General features: G+C 40.1%; 2 protein-coding genes and 1 pseudogene across 4 annotated transcripts in view; 2 read left to right on the top strand and 1 right to left on the bottom strand.

Annotated features, from left to right (window-relative positions):
* Window positions 1–3,098, top strand: part of LOC144646093 (uncharacterized) — a 36,579-nt gene extending 33,481 nt beyond the window's left edge. For all 3 annotated transcript variants that reach the window (XM_078505617.1, XM_078505618.1, XM_078505616.1), the window contains one exon: window positions 1,024–3,098. In XM_078505617.1, coding sequence (XP_078361743.1) covers window positions 1,024–2,381 — 1,358 coding nt within the window. In that variant the 3' untranslated portion in view covers window positions 2,382–3,098. The remainder of the gene's footprint in view (window positions 1–1,023) is intronic.
* LOC144646094 (monocarboxylate transporter 10-like) overlaps window positions 1–11,120 on the bottom strand; it is a 91,511-nt gene extending 80,391 nt beyond the window's left edge. Inside the window, exon 1 of the mRNA XM_078505619.1 lies at window positions 11,111–11,120. The gene's annotated coding sequence lies outside the window, so the exon portion shown is untranslated. The remainder of the gene's footprint in view (window positions 1–11,110) is intronic.
* Window positions 11,121–13,105: 1,985 nt separating this feature from the next.
* On the top strand, window positions 13,106–15,886 carry LOC144646048 (cAMP-dependent protein kinase type II regulatory subunit pseudogene; annotated as a pseudogene).
* The last annotated feature ends 1,315 nt before the right edge of the window (window positions 15,887–17,201 follow it).

Below are 17,201 nucleotides of genomic sequence, written 5' to 3'. Positions count from 1 at the left end.
TAAAATGTTCGCAAAATAGCGCCGGGTTAAACTAACTGCTAACGAAATTCTTCGAGAAATGAATTTAAAAAACTTGCATAAGCAGGTTCAAATTATGTAAAAGAGTAGAAGAATTGTATTCTTCGAATGGAATGCGTGAATGTTAAAATGGCATCGATGACAGATGATTGCATGAGTCATCGAGAACTTGTGGTCATAATATAAACTAAGGAAAGATTATAAAGATTTTGTGTTTATTATGTCATATATATTTTCGACGCTGGCATTTTAACGGTAGGCCCGCGCCGGTTTAACCCACCTTAATTTCTCAATGTTCTGGTTCCAAACAAATCTTAATTATATCTCCTGTACAGAAGACAACCTTCGTTTTCAAATCGTCAAAAAAGAAAAAAAAAAACTTTTATCGCAGTTCACCGATTAATTCTCAGTGAAAATTTCATCCACTGGGCCTTTGATTTAACCTTTTACGACCCTCCTTTGATGATTGACCGCGGAAAAAAAATATACAATACTAGTCCCATCCCTTTCATGCCGGTTTACCCTTTTATATCCTGACCCAAGTGTAAGCTAACGGCCTTTAGGGTAACCTCATGGAGGCGTAGTCTGTAGTATGTTTTTTTAAATGTACGTAACTATCCTTGCTTTTCGGACACTCGACGGAAAAATCGTATTTGGAATTAAGCCATACAGTACAACCCTACATTAGGAACTATAGCTCTCTAAGAAAAATCTTTTGGTGTATGGAAATGGCCACTTCTTTGCTCAATCATCCTCTTTTGCTTAAGCATATCAATCAGAAACTGCTCTAAATTTCGTCCTTAAAGATTCATTGTGCAATACCTAATAAGCGAGGCCTGAGAGTATCTCAGACTGTCCCCTCTACCGTTTCGCGGCAAATGGTCAATGAAATGAATTAAAGTGTCCTTTATTTTGTACTGGCTAAAAAGGGGACGAAACCGCATTAATTAAAAATAAATACTTTCTTAGAAGATGGCTTTTGTGATGTTTTTTTATTTATTTCAGCTATGCTGGAACCAATGACAGAAACAGGAAATAGTTTATCAAGTGACATCATTAGTCAAACGACCTCCTTTGATATCAATGGAGAGGATATCTCACGGAATCGACCAAACTCAAATACTATAGGTCAACAACGTCGAAACAGCACGGGAAGTACTCCTCGCTTAATTCGGCACGCGCCTAGCCGTGTAACTTCACCTACTCTACCCACGCAAAGCCGAGCTCCATCACCGACGCGTTACACAATAACTCGTGCGCCAGCATCCGCTTTCCACGTGCCCAATCAGGCTCCGTCACCTGCTCGTCACGTGCCACACCGTGGTACATCTCCGGCTCAATTCGTGGCCAGTCGTTCGGTTACACCTACCCGTCACCTTAATAGCCTTGTTTCTACTCCAGTTCGACACTTGGCAGCTCGCGGGTCATCTCCCGCTCATTTTCCAGCAAGTAGAGGTAATTCACCCGCGGGACGCGTTTCCCGTCGTAAGCCCGTTCCCACGGGACGAGCCACAGGTCACGTAATAACGCCTAGGGACCATCTGACAACTGCCAACGTGCATGCAGCTCCGAGGAGATACAAAAAATTAAATGGTAATATTTCCACTACCCGACACCCCGCTCAAAACAGCAGAGCACGGCGCGCTGCCGCTCAAAAGACGGTTAGTTATGGCGACTCACTGAGCGAAGGTGATGGCGCGGGGTTCTTAAGAACTTTAGACAGTATTCCTGCACATTCGGGAACAAGGAGTGCCTACGATTTCCTTGAAGCTAACAGGCGTAACATTGCCAAACCCAAGCCAAAATTGCGACAACTTGATGTGACAGAGATAGACCTTGATGTGACCGAAGAGCAGGAAGAATTGGAAGATCAAGCTGATGACAAGCCTTGGCTACCAACTGGAATCTACGCCGTGTTCTTGATTACCCTCTGGACGGCTGTATTGAGACTTGTCGACAGTGTAGAAGGAAACGGTCCAATGGCTTGCTCTGAAGGCGAAGAAACCCGTCTTTGGATTTGCGCTGCATCATTTTCGCTCGCGCAGGGTCTTGCCGAGGCGTTTTGGCAGAAAAAGAACCTTCTTAAGGTCATTTTCAGCATGTCTTGCCTCTTTGGGTATTTTATCATTTCGCACATTCAACCTCTCTCTTGTCGTCTCGGAGAAGACAAAGTCACGGAGATAAGCAAATGGCAGTCTGCTATGAACTTTTTTGTAAGTGCACTATTGGGAGTTAGAATTTATAGGCACATATTAGAATCGATGCAAGAACAAAAGATAGCAAAAGAGAGAAAGAAACGGAGGAGGCGATCCGACGAATCATATGATGAAGACTTTGAGGGACTACCAGAGGTTATATTATAGTTGAGGTCCGACCTTAGACTCATTGTGAAATGCTCTACATCGCCAAAAGTCTTTAACAAATGAAATGTGACGAACTGTTAAGAAGGTCAAGAACACTGATCAGAACGAAATTTAACTCAGTCAGGAGGAAGCAAGTTATGTTGCACTGGGAAAAACCTTTAGTTTATAATAAAAAACACAAGCAAATCTTTTAAAAAGCGGTGCCGCTTTAGACTACGGGACAGTATACGTAGGTTCAGGTTTAAGCCTTGGGCGGTCCTCGAGTAAAGAAGACACTTTACTATAACAGTACCTCCCTCCACACAGGTGTATTAATTAGTACAGGCAAACTGTTAGCTGGGAAACCTGATAAGAATGCTGCGGGGTAATCCCTGATGGACTAGAAACAGACTCTATATTTCTTTTTTTTTTACTTAGCAACTGAATATAATTGCAAAGTGAAAGCCTCAGTGGAGCTAGCCGTTTAGTTTGCAAAAAATAGGTGACGATGTCGTCAACGACAGAACTAAATACAGTTATAGGTTTTTTTTTGATACTATTCACTAACTTGTACATTGGAATGTATGACGAAGTATAGGAGTTTTTACGTGAGTCAAAGGCAGCTCACATGCAGTGCGCTTATTCAATTTTCATTATGCCAAGAAATAGGGCAAAAATTTCTTGCAACTTGTTGCGTAATATTGCGCGTATTACACCCGTGTTGCAAGTTGCGGAGAAATGGGTTAAACTCGTGTCAATATAATTTGTTGCTAGTATCACATTGTCTCTAATAAAATGTATTCCATTTATGGCTCCCTTTTTCGTTATTCCAATCTGTGTTTATTGGCTTCCGAATGTAATGCAAATGCAAAGATCCCATAGCTCACTTCGAAAAAGAGTAGTAGTGGCCAGCAGTGGGTCCTTCAGTTTTTCGCACATCTCGCCACGCGATTTCCCACGGCCGGAAGGCTGAAAAAAAACCCTGAAAAAATCGGGATAAAAAAGAAAAATTACTATCGGCCAAAACGAAGTTTGAATTGCCAGCTTCCTGCCCGAAAAATGGAAGATACTGAACCGACAGCATTAATCCGCAGGAATGATTGATAAAAATTGACTCGCTAATCTTACGGCGGCTTGATTCATCAACGAAAAGAAAAGCTTTATAATGCTACCGAATCGCGCTATTCCTTCTTAATTTTTTTTTTAGAAAAAGGCTATGTTTATAATAGCAACATGTTCAAAGAGAAAATATTTTTCATGTATAAATCATGTTTAAACAATGAGGTGCTATTCTTTCGGTCGATGCTATAACTTTTTTTAGTATTTTTTTTTTTTGCTCTGACAAAAGGCTAATGTTCGAAACGTCAGCATGATTTACCTTTATCAGCTTCAAGTTGATAATAAAATATGTGTTTCACTTGCCCGCGGCCTACGCAGCGAAATAGTTTTTTTAGACTCTAAAAACGTTGTGTAGTTTTCTATGGCTTCTCAACCAACAAAAAGGAGTGCACACAGAAATGAATGAAACAGTCAATGATTTAAGGTTTAATTAATCTGCGTTATGTTTTTTCGGCGTTTTTAGTGAGAGATTTTTGATGTTACAAAACTGAAGTAGACTGCAGTACAGGGTTTCGGAAGCGACTCATCTTCAGTTCCTCAGCGACTGATAACAAAGCTTGAGAATCTGATTGAGAAAATGTGTCGGCCGCTTGCCAGCTAGCTATTCCGGCTGATTCTCCGGCTCAGCCAAATTCTTCCTTTCTTTCCACGGGGTTTTATTTTACTTACGAACTTGAAAACTCATAAGGGGTTCTGCTAGTCTGCGTTCAGCCGCCCCTCCCCTAAACAAAATTGAGGGGGAGAAGGCGGCTTTACATAGGCTTAAGTTTCTGCTAAAAGTTGACAATTACTTTATAACGTGTCTTACTTTCCCACAAAAGCGAAACGTAACAGAGTTAGACCAGCTTGCTAGAAGGCTCATCGTTGGGTCACACGCACGATTACACGCGCGAGCGGCGAAGCCTCGAGAACCAGTCGGCGAGCGAAGCGAGGCGGCGGGGAGCCAGCGAAAAAGTGACTTTCACGTCACTTTCTCGTTGACTTCCCGCCGGCTTGCTTCGCTCGCCGACTGGTTCTCGAGGCTTCGCCGCTCGCGCGTGTGACCCAAAGGTGAGCCTGCTTGCAGGCTACAGTAAGACCCGCCTTGGCCCCCAAATTTACCCGGGTCATTTTTTTGATCCCAATTGTTTTTTCACTTATCGGTCGAAAATAAATAAGTGGGATCATTTTCAGCAGCTGGGCACAAACCCTTATGTAATACAAGCACTAACATTTAACTTATAAATGCCTATTTGAATCATACCTTTTCGGTCAGTATTTTGTGGTTTTAGTTTTTTACGTTGCAGCAGGGAAAGTAATTTTATATATATAGTCCATCTATATACATTACATGACTAACATCTATTAGATTGTGTTGTCGATTAAAAAAAAAATACCACACTGGCGTCCTTGTAGCTATTCCTGAATTCAAAGCGCAGATTCAGCAGCGCTATTTTTCGTTTATTTTCAAAGGTTGACACCTTTAGCAGCAAAAAGGTATTGTAAAAAGATATGCAAGCAATGGATGGTAGCGTACGAATGGATAATACCATTTGAGAGTATTCAAATATACATAATGGGCTTGATATTAGCCTTTTCTTTATCGATACTCCGCAGAGAAGTAAATTAAACAATATCAACTTGTGCAAGGGGGCATTTGATGACGTAAATACGACGTCACCTTCCGAGTACCTTTTTGGAAAACGTGCGCTGTTCCCTGCATCCCTTGAGCCAATCAACGCAAAAAAGCTCTTCCAAAGTGTTACCTAATAACAGTGTATGGCATAAATGCCTTGAGCGATTAAAGAAAAGAAGCTTTATATAGAATAAAAGTGTTGACGTTAATCTCAGTCGGGCATTTTTTTTACAATTACTGTGCCATTGTTCAGAAAACAATATAAGAGCGAACACAAAACAATGATATTCATTGCTGGATCACTAAGCAGCATGTAAACATATAAAGTAGCGAGTAAATTTGCATAGCTATTTCGGTTAAAGTTGCCACTAAAGTGCTCTGATGTTTGAGTTGGTTGAGACAGTTTTGTTTGTGTAAGAGCACGCGTGTGTTATGGCGAAAGGCTTGTTGTTTGCGCTTGTTCGCAAGGGCTCAAAATTGAACTATTTAGACGATGCAGGGAACGCGCGCTTTGAACGAGAACGAAAAGTCCATTACGAAAAAGCGAAGTCACGCTTTCAAGTAAGCGGTATACACGGAACGGTAGGTGGTAAGTCGACGGAAGGGAATTCTGGCCGGAATTCTACTCAACCCACGACAACATCAAAGGAAAGGAGATGTACAAGAAAAAAGCTGTTTGACTTGACTTTGCAAAAGTTTTCCAAAGGGTGCAAGGTGAATCGGAATTTGCCCGCTTGTTCAAGCGACAGAACATCAACGGAGAACGCTATCACGGAGAGAGATGTGAAGTCGGAACATCGCCACAAACCTATGCTGGTACCAAGCGTGGCTAGTGGCTATTTCGTTAACGAATGTGACAGTGCAAACAAGGAGACGATTTCGAAAAAACACGGAAAGGAAAAAACTATGCCACGCATTGTCTTGACAGATCATGATGCAGGTAATTCATCGGCATGCAAATCATTAGATAATCGTCCCCGCGTGCAATATTCCCGGTATGGCTCTCTACCACAGTTAAGAGTCGGATGATAATTAAGAAACGTCCATCAAGTTGGTCTGCCGAGTCCAGTCCGAGGTTGAGCGATTTCACCGACAGGAGATTAAGAACAACAAGGAACAGCTTGGAAGCGGAACAGAATCGAGGGCTCTGGGTGGAAGCTATGCCAATTTCAGTGTCGCCCTCCACACAACGTAAAAATCCTGGATCGGCAAACTCTTTGCGTCCTCAAAGCCGGCCTCCAGTTAGATCGGACTCGAGTTTTGAGCGGAGTGGGAGAACTGTGAACTTTGAACGCGACTCCGTCGCTTTGCAACCTAAGGATCGTTTTATAAAGAGAGCTAGCTCATGGAGTCGAGGAGATGAGAAAGTCGGAGATTTTAACAGTAGTGCTGGACAAAATAGGAGGATTGACATTTTTCTTCCAACTATGTAAAAAATAAATAAATTAAGAAAGCTGTATAAGTTTTTTGATGAAACGTTTTTATCATATTTCTGTCCCTTCATTTTGTGACTTTGAATTGTTTTGTTAATCCATACTTTATAATGCTTTTATTATATACTATTACATCTATTGATTAAACAACTTGAAGTTCAACGACCGTAAAAGGGAAGATTTAATCTAGATTTTATTTGCTTCCTTGTCAGTATAGAGAGTTGTAGCTTGTAAAGTTATATAGCATTGCCAACTTTTAAAGTACAAGTGGAACTTTATAAATTAAGTAAATAGAGATTGATATTTTTAATTAACTGAAGGGCGTATCCAGAACTTCGATAACATGCAATGTGATCTCGCGAAAGTCCATTTTACACCGCAGTATGCATTTTTCCAACTACAACCTTTTAAAATGTTCTGCTTAGTTCGATTTCAGGAATTTGGTTCTTTCTAGGCTCAAGTTTTTTCTCGCCTTGTCACTTGGTATTCGTTCTTGGTATACACACTCGCCTAAAGGTTCGTGTGTATACCGAAACGATAAAATATACATGACTCGGATATTCCATAGATTTCGGTCCAGTACCACTTAAAAGCGTTGCATAACTAGTCATAGTATATGTGTGCCTGTCAGCGAGGAAAGCCGCGGGAGCTCAAACATTGCAATTTTTTGTTGTTTTTTTTTTTTGTAATAAAACCATTATTCCGCTCGTGCTTGTTGGATAGAGATGGTAGGTAGACAACTCGGCGCTACGCACCTTGTTGGCTTTATACCATCTCATATTCAAAGCGCGCTCATAGAATAATTGTAAAATATCCCACGAGTGTCCTGATTTTCAGTATTACACGAGCCTTTAGGTGAGTTTGTATACAACGAAAATTCAAGTCATTAGTGGGATATTCACGATATGCCACGAGAAAACATTGCATAACCATTTTATTAGGGTTTGTTTTATTATAATTAAGCTTACTAGACGAATCCGGAACATGTTCCGGACAACGTACAAAAAGGTATAACTTCGAGTGAATATAATCTTAATGTGAAACTTGTAAAGTTTTTAATGTTACCTTGTCCGGTTTAGATTCCTCTGTCTGCTTTTTGGATAGCCAACAGAATAATGCATAATCAAGTTGTCCTGGCGGTGGTAAGTCATTGAGAATTCTGGTTTCAGGTATTTGTTTTTTTTCTGTGTGAACATGACAAAGGTCTTGCAAACCAAAGCCAATCCTTGGTCATGTTCGGTCGCTGGTTGGGTTAATTCCTCGACGTCCGCATAAGTTTTCCATCTCTAAGAACCCGTTTTTTTTTTCGATTATTTATTCTATAGAATGTCAAATTCGTAGAAATAATATGGTTCTTTATTCACGTTTAAAAATTTTCTCGCAAAATCTAAACTGAGTCGAATGAAGAAATAGTGCGCGCTGCCGGCTAGGCTTCCGGCGGGAAAACTTAGAGGCCGTGATGAACGCCTGGAAACTTTCATGGAATGCGACCCGTGGAATATATACACCTTATTCGATGGTTTAACATATAATACGCGCGGATATTTTTCAAGGCTAGGTAAAATACGAGTAATAAAAAAAATTGTCCGCTCGTATTTTATGTTAAACCATCGAATATCGTCGTGTTGGTCTAACTTTTCTGAAGTATATGACCAATTCAGAAAGCACTGTTCTCCCTGCTTAAATATCCGCAACATCTTATCAATACCACCGCCAGAAGTTTTGTTACTTCAAAGGCCGAAGACCGGCAACCAATACCTTCCCCTAGGCCCCTGTGGAGGGTCCAAAAATTTGAATAGTCCTGCCTTTGAAGACCGGCATGATTGTGCAGGTCGTTTACGCAAACACTCAAAGACCTAAGCCTGAAAACGCGCACAGTCATTCAACTGGTTTTTGTTAGTAACAAGATCCAACAAAAGCCTAAAGTACAAAAGAAAAAAAACGCCTTTTGTAAACCAGCAGTGTTTAGTTTGCAAATTTCAATGTGACTTGTGTGATGCAAGTTATGTAAGGTATACACTGAGGCATTTACACCAGCGCGTGCACGAGCATAAGAACAAATCATTTTCTATTGGAAAGCACTGTAAATACTGTATTGTCCAGAAAGACCTAATTGACAAACAGTTTTCCTTCCTCAAGAAGTGCAAGAATAAGTTCGATTGTTGATTACACTGAATGCTACTAATCAGAGAATTGACACCTTCGATTCTCTTAATGTCCAATTGAACTCAATCCTAGCCAAACCATTTGCGTGACATTTCATTATTAAGCATTTCCCTTGGTAATTTGGACGCCCCTTCAGAATTCCCAAGGGAAAACCCCTGGAAACGCAGCTGTATCGTGTTAATCTTTGCTAACTATTTCTGACAGTTTATTTTATTCATCTTTGAACTTGAAAATGATGCTGTGATGACTCCGAAACGTCGTTCAAGTTTATCGTTACTTTTTACTTGCTTATGTATCTCTAAACCTTTCGTTATAAGCATCTTATACACCTCATGCAAAATAGTCGTAGTCTCAAAGAGACCTTTAAATTTGCAGTTGACTTAGAACGGGCGTTTCCGTACCAGGGAAGAGTAATTCGCTATTTGCCATGTTAGACATACTTTTACTTTTACTGCCCTCAGATAACACGACTTCTATGAGGAACTCACCCCTCACGTGAGACATAACAATCTATCACGAGGTCAGTATGATGCCCTCGGATAACATGAGTTCCATAAGGAACTCACACCTCACGTAAGACATAACAATCTAGCTCGAGGTCACCACCCAAGTAAGACATAGTAGTCTATATGCCCTCATATAATATCAGTTCCATAAAGCTCCATAAGGAACTCAGCACCCAGGAAAGACACAGTAATCTAGCACAATGTTAATATGCTGTCCTCAGATAATATTAGTTCCATTAGGACCTCACCGAAGTTAGACATAATAATGTACGTAGCACGAAGATTATATGCTGCTCTCAGATTACATGAGTTCCATAAGGAACTAACCCATCACGTAAGACATAATAATCTAACACGAGGTCAATATGATGCCCTAAGATACCATGAGTTCCATAAGGAACTCACCACCCAAGTAAGACATAGTAATCCAGCACGGGATAATATGACTTCCACAAGGAACTCGCAATCCACGTAAGACAAAATAATCTAGAACGAGGTCAATTATTATTGGAAGCAAGAGGAGTTTGCATTGGTGTTGCACATCCATTATATTGTTTATTGCAAAAAAAGGCGATGCCCCTCTCTAGAAATTCAAGTCGCTTGGTGGGACATATGTTCCAATGGCAACCTTAAAAACCAAAGTGGCAGAAAAACAAATCTAGCTAATCATGACTGCCGTTCGTGTATAAAAGATTGTATAAAATCGTAGGGGTATGGGGTTATACGGAATTTTCTATTAATTTTCGCGCGGGCTCATTGGACAAAACACATCACGTGGTATATATGAAAACGGACGACTGGTAAAAAGTAAATTAACGCCTTCGGGCGGCTGGTACATTGGAGGATAATGCCCGAGGCTAAAAGATCGTCCGATAAATGAACATTTGGCTGAAAAGCTTCGAGTGCAACTGTGACAATCGTTCAGCCAATTGCAAGGGCATTATCCAAGGTTGCCCTTGGAACATATGTCGCACCAAGCGCCTTGAAATTCGAGAGAGGAGCATAACCTCTTTTTCAATGGACAATATAATGGATGTGTAACACAAATGCAAACTCCTCTTGCTTCCAATAATAATTGTTAGCATAACCCAGCGTCCCACTATTAGCCAAACGCACCGGGGCCTGGCCGGATAGGAGGCTTGTAATTGTGCTTAGGCAGCTTGCAAGCATTGCAAGTCCCCAGGTACCAGGTAATAGCATTCTGCTGGCGCCAAACACCGCCAGGTAAAGCCCATTTTGTTTACACCTTGTACAAGAGTATGGGAAATTATTTTCCTTAAAACGTCAAAGAAGCCATTTTCTACAAGCCCGTTGCTGAACACTATTTTTTTGTATGGTTTTTCATGTGTTTGATACATTCATTTTTGCAATTGCACAGCGATAAAAAGACTTCCACTAAACACTTAATAACAAGAAGCTCTTGGAGCTTAAAACCGCGCGTGATCACGTGACCACCCCAGTGATGGCGTGATAAATATTTTATTTGATGATGAATCCTCAGATAACGGGGAGGCGAAGAGGGTAAGGTTCAAACAATTTCTAAAATAAAAATATAATCTCTTTACAAAAGAAACAGCTGAACAAAAAAATCGTTCAATGCTCAGCCAATTGCAAGAGAAAAAAATAAAATAAATAAGGGACAGACCATTAGAAAAGTAATGGGGGGTGGGAAAAAACCAAAAATAAATTCATGCAAGCCAAAATGGCAAGAAAAAAAATTTGTGCAAAGGTGAAGGCAAAGAAAAATTCGTGCAGGAAAGAAAGGTCCTATTAAGCACTGAAAATACCTTTCCCAGAAAAATATTTGAGTACAGTTCTCTCCATCTGCTCGTTTTGTACTTTCTATCATTTCATGTGCAATTTTCCTCGCAGACACGATCAATTCCCCTTTCCCTTTAATGTGTTTTTCACTTAGTTTTTGCTTAGGTAAGTCCTAGCCACGCTTTCAGCTCAGAACAGCAAAATTGACCTTTTTAGCGTGCAAATCGGAACGTCTCATTCACGATTAGCTGATACATATCTTCAGCAAAGAGGAATTCAAAATAGCTCAGCCAATTGCTTTTTCATTTTAGTTCATTCCAATTAGTGTACCAGTCCCTTTATTGAAGTTTACTTATGTATTGTGGCGGTTGTATGAGTCACTACTATTGGCACATGAGATGTTTTTATTCTCAGAATCAACAGGGTACGTGGGCGATTTTAGAAAAGATATATACATGTATGTCTTCTTCGTCCATTAATGTCAGAATCCATCAGAGTTTTTCTTTATCACCCGCCGACGCCATAAGGGCATGCAACGCCATTTAAATGGGTAACAGTTTTCACTCCGATCACTATTATTGTTAAGGTACAATGTTTTAGTAAGTATCAATAAAACAAATAAACAAGGCGTGGCCGGTACGTCATAATTTATTGTCGTCGTAAAAGCTTCTTAGCAGGCTGAAGTGAGAATTAAAATATTATTGCCTCCCTGCTAAACGATTACGTGGTCTCGGTAGACGATCCGCTGTCTTGGCGGTGTCGTGTCCAATTTATTTCTTCACTGCTCTTTTCATCCGCGCTTTGTCTAAGTGTTGAAACGCTCATTTGGTTAAAAGCTGGAATCAAAACCAGTTTGTGTTATTTAAATAAAAGTTGCCGGCATTCAGTCTGTGTCGCACCGTCGGAAATTAAATTGAAAGTCACTTTGAAAAGGTTGCAACCCCTCGAGGGCAAGTTGAACTCGCTGGAAAGTACAAAATGATGGCACGAAAATAATAAATATTCAGATATTCAAATATATATTCTGAGTAGAAATATCCAACCGTGGTATTACCGAATAACATGGTAATAATATGGTATTTTGAACAAAGAAATAACAGCTTTCCATATATTAAAACGGATAAATACGGTAAAGCCACGCTTTTTCTTTCTTTTCGAGCAACTGAGCGCTATTACAGTACGTAAATGATCTTTTTGTTACATTTCGCCCCTGGGTGTAAAATCGCGCGTACGAAGCGTTTACTTATAATTTCGAGTTTCGCGGGAGGTTTTGATGTTTGCTGTCAGTTTCCAATGCACCTTGCAGGGAGGGACGACTTCAGGAAAAAAACAATTTCTCGCCGAGGATTGTTTGCAAATTATGAATTTTTTTAAACAGGTGCTGTCGGCAGTTCAAGATTTGGATGTTCATATGTATGCTTCACTTTGGATTTTCCATGATCCAGTCCTTAAAAATAATGCTTCAAATTGTCATTTTTTCCCGGTTATTCACTATCTTTTTTGGCGCCGTTTCAACGACAGTTTGCTTGGGATGGAACACGACAAATGTACTTTTTAACTTAAAATTAAATTCATGACTTTATTAAATATTCCGTATGGTTCTTCTTCCCGGCGTTCGGACTGAACGTGATTAAGATTTACACAATGCTAGAAAAGAGATAACAGCAGTAAATTACAATCCTCGAAAAAAACCAATGAAATGGCAAAAAGACTAAAAAGTATATATATCTTTCGTGGCAGAAACTGTCTTTTTTTTGTGATAGACGATAGTTAATACTGCGGGTAAATTTTGTAAGACAAAACAACCATCTTCGAAGTTGTCTTTGTTAATTTATGGTTATTTTAACAATATCCACAAAAATCAGATCGCGGATCTTTTCTGATAACAATCTCGCCGCGGCTGGTTCGTAAAATTTTATTTTCTAGCAGCAAATAAAAACCTGCATAGAAATTGGAATTTTCTGTTCAATAAATGACTTGCCCCCGCTGAGAGATGCCCATATGTTTTGAGCCGTCACTCAAAGCCGTCGTCTCGTTGAATTTGCATTGCGTTTGGCATCAATTTGACAGTAAAATTTTCGTTGACAGCTAATTTTCTATTCCGCGCCTGCCACCAGGAGATCTCAAACCATAACTCATTAGCATAATGCATGAAATAGGCGGACTTGTTTTGTTTACAAAGTGTTTCAGCTTTCAAAAAAATACTCACTTTAGTCTTCACTCGTCGAAGACCTTTGAAATCGCTTAATCGCCCGGCCGAAATACGAGATCCGTTTCGAACTGAAGAGGTCAAATAACGCGGAAAAATAAGCTCGGTTTTGGCCGAGGAAATAACATCTATTGCTTTTCTCGCACTTTGAGACCGTGACGTCAGCTGTTTTGAGGAATTATAATGCGAGGAGAATAATAAAACCCACCAAAAGGAGCGACAGCTGGTTAAATTCAAACCGCATAAAGACTTTTCTTTCGAAAATCTCTTGAAGACGGGGATTTTCTTGTAGTTAATTTTAATACGAACTTTTTAGAAAGCACGCCGGTTAACAAGAGTCAATCTCAAACAAAGAGCACACGATTATTGGCGGATCGGACTTTTTCCTTAGCGTCGATCTTCCAACGCGTAAGGTTTGGGCGCGTTGCCTAGAGGCGAGAACAAACTAGAGATGTGTAAACTCAGAGGTAACGTCGAAAACGCGAGCAGTAAATCGATACCGGAGAATGGAAACCACCGTGCAGTTTTCTATTCCCCCAGGGCTAACTGATCTACTCGAGGAATTTGTCGTCAAGTGCATTCAGGAGAATCCAAGCGATTTGGTCGAGTTCGCAGCTGATTACTTCAACATGTTGAGATTGGGAAGAAAGAAGAAGGACAGCAAAGCCGGAAAAGAATCGGCGGCGTCGAAGCCAGAGAAAAAAGAATGTGTCGAAGACAAAGAAGAGGTACAAGAGCCGCCGAAGATGCCTGCTCGTGGTCGAAGAAGAGCAGTTGCGGCAGAAGCTTACAACCCTAATGAAAATGATGCGAGCGCGAAACCTGTAGTTCACCCTAAAACAGATGAACAATTACAGCGCCTGAAAAAATCGGTCGAGAACATTTTGCTGTTCAAGTCGTGCGACCGTGAACAAATGAAAGAACTTCTTGACGCTATGTTCGAGAGGAAAGTTAAAGCTGAAGACGAAATTATTCGCCAAGGAGACGATGGAGATAATTTCTATGTGATTGATAATGGCGTCTATGATGTGTTCATCGAGAAGGACGGCAAAAATATAAAGGTTCACACGTTCAAGGACGCCGGCAGCTTTGGAGAGCTCGCGCTCATGTACAACTGCCCAAGAAATGCTACAATCATAGCCAAATCTGAAGGAACCATCTGGGCTCTCGACCAAGCGGTCTTTCGGCGAATCGTTGTCGGCGCCGCGGCGAGGAAGCGGCAAATGTATGAGGCGCTTCTCGAGAACGTGCCCATGCTAGCTACACTACAGGCCTACGAGAGAATGAATCTAGCCGATGCATTGGAAACAAAAATCTTTGATGATGGCCAGTGTATTATACGACAGAACGACGAAGCGGACTGTATGTATTTTATTGAGGATGGGACAGTTCGTGTTACTGTCTCAGACAAAGAAATTTCTCAGCTGAAAAAAGGAGCCTACTTTGGCGAAGTCGCGTTAGTAACAAAGAATCCTCGGTCCGCCTCTGTTTTCGCTCACGGCGGCGAAGTAAAATGCGCTTGTTTGAATGTTGGCGCGTTTGAGCGGCTTCTAGGACCGTGCATGGACATTATGAAACGAAATATTGCACACTATGAGGAACAGCGGAAAGCTTTGGGCTTGGATTGAACTTATGGTGCTTTGAAGAAAATTTTCCAAAACACCTGCTTTCTGGTGACTAGTGTCACTAGTGCTTTTAAAAGGAAAATCATAGTAAATAATAACACGAAATCGAACGTTAGCTTTCCTCGTGACATTTAGCTGACTGTTTTATCAGAGAAAGATATTTAGTCTTTTTGCCAGCTTTCCAAACGTAGTTTTATCCAAGTAAGAAATTGTTAATATATTGTGATGAATTCATTGAGGACAAACCGCTCCCCAAGAGGCTTGCTAATTATCTATGCAAGATGAGATGTTTTTGCATCTTTAATTACTTGAACTGGTTGTTTTATCTTTCATGCTGTGTAATGCCACTTTCTGTTGCTTTGAATTGTCGTATTTTCAAAAGATCAGGTTGCTTTCCGGTGGGTCGATCTGATAAAGACTATTTCGGGTCGCCAAGTAAAATTATAGTATTCGTAACTTGCCAACGAAATCGTGCTGAGTCTTTTAGCCAAAAAAATAATAGATATAGAAAGTGAAATATAGCGTTTAAACTTGCTAATCATTTCGGTTCGGTGAATATTATTTTGGTTTGATCTACATCTGCTGAATTTATCTGTCCCGCAACGGATGACCTTTTTGGCTTCACCGCCTGTTTTAACAATAACCACATATTAAGAAATCACTTTACCACTGTCACGGATAAATAAGTTTAAAATATATACGTAGTGTGTTTCGATTTGAAAGGCGGCCTGTCTTATACGCTAGCCTATTTCAAAGTTCAATTTTCTGTATAGGTTTGTATATACATGTAGCTCAAAATAATACTCTTTTGACCAAATGGAAATTAGGTGTTCATTTAATACTATAGGTCACTTGTCGATTGAAACTTTATAGTGTTCTAGTGTCGACCCCAAGATTAGAATAATTATGTCTGGCTTTTATTCAAATGATTTCAACCGCAGTTTTATTTTCTACGGAAACTGAATATTGTGTGTGTTATACTTGACTGACTTATGGAAATAACGAAATCCAAGCTTGATTGTTACTCTCTTGCAAGATAGTGTGTAAATTAACCCTGCATAGTCATACTATTAAATCTTTGTTTTGCCGTCACTGAGTGGGTAGTAGTCGTTCTTTTAAATCTCTGTCATTTTTGTCTGTCTATTTTTCAATATATTTATTTGATTATTCCATTTAGCGGTCTTTCTGGAGAGATGAAAGCATTTTTAAACAGAAAAGCAATTTACAATCAAGGGCATCACATAGCCTCCGAATACACTGAGCCGCTTCTCCGCGCTCTCGCCGCTTGCCGTATTTCATTAAACGCCGCTTTCCGCAAAACGCGTTGGAAGCGTTTAGAGGCGGCTGTATTCGCAAGGGAGGGCATTAAAATGTCCACTGAAAGGTAAAAAAAAGTTGGCACAGATTTTATATTTTTAACTACAAGGCCTCGTTCCATTTGTCGGTGGTACATTTATTAATGGGTCGATAATGGGCAATCGAAGCATTTTCTATTAGATACAGGTGCGATAGATTCACTAAAATACGGCTGAGCATAGCTTGAAATAATAAATCGGGCCGATCGACATGTCGACATGGACTGCCTTGAGCTCGAGGTTACCCTTGCTTTTACTGGTTACAGGTTTTTTTTATCTTTTATTTAATAAAATGTAAGTCATTCTCGTCGCGAAGCGCGAAAACTTCTGGGAGCAGGCCTAGCGCTGGCTTGATCTGAGTCCGCAATAGCTCGCAGTCGTATATCGGGGTTTAGCTGGCTGAGAGCTGATAGCCTATGTAAGTTTTGCCGTTTTAAATCTGCATGGGGTAGACATTTTATGTATTCGAGATTAAACAATGATTAAGTATTCAAGAATAAGTTAACAAACTGGAGTTTTCTACGCCTTACACATCTTAAACCCATTTAGCCTGATTAATCTGCCAATTATCTAAAAAATATAAAAACTGCTTTAATTACTTTTTCTTTCAGCAAAACTGGCATGAGAACGAGGCCTCGCAGTATGAATAGGCCACTGTTCACAGTTTTTCTAGACATAAGATAAGATAAGAAAAGATGGGTTTTTTAAGACACGGTTGTTCTATCAATAAGACTGGTTAACATAAAAGCCTTAATCGACCCACATTAAAACCTACAAAAGGAAATTTAAAAAAGGAAAAAAACACAAGCAAAAAAAGCCTAAAACAAGTAAATTTCAACTTTTATAATAACGACCACTCCTGACTTCATCTGAATGTTCTTGGTGTCAATACGGAAAGAACTGAATTAGTCAGAGTTGTTAAGAAATTTCTCTCATCAATGACCTCTTTGTCCGCTGTTTGTCTTCCTCGCTGTCGCCATTTTATTCAATAAAGTCTGTCTTTGTTAGCTGTAAGCAAACGGCCGTTAGGTTAACAAATTTACCTAGCCTGC

Source organism: Oculina patagonica, chromosome 3 (genome assembly GCF_052425735.1).
Source record: "Oculina patagonica isolate OP01 chromosome 3, crgOcupat, whole genome shotgun sequence".
NCBI classification, from domain to species: domain Eukaryota; kingdom Metazoa; phylum Cnidaria; class Anthozoa; order Scleractinia; family Oculinidae; genus Oculina; species Oculina patagonica.
Note: the sequence above shows the minus strand (reverse complement) of the source record. Positions and strands in the feature narration are given on the sequence as shown.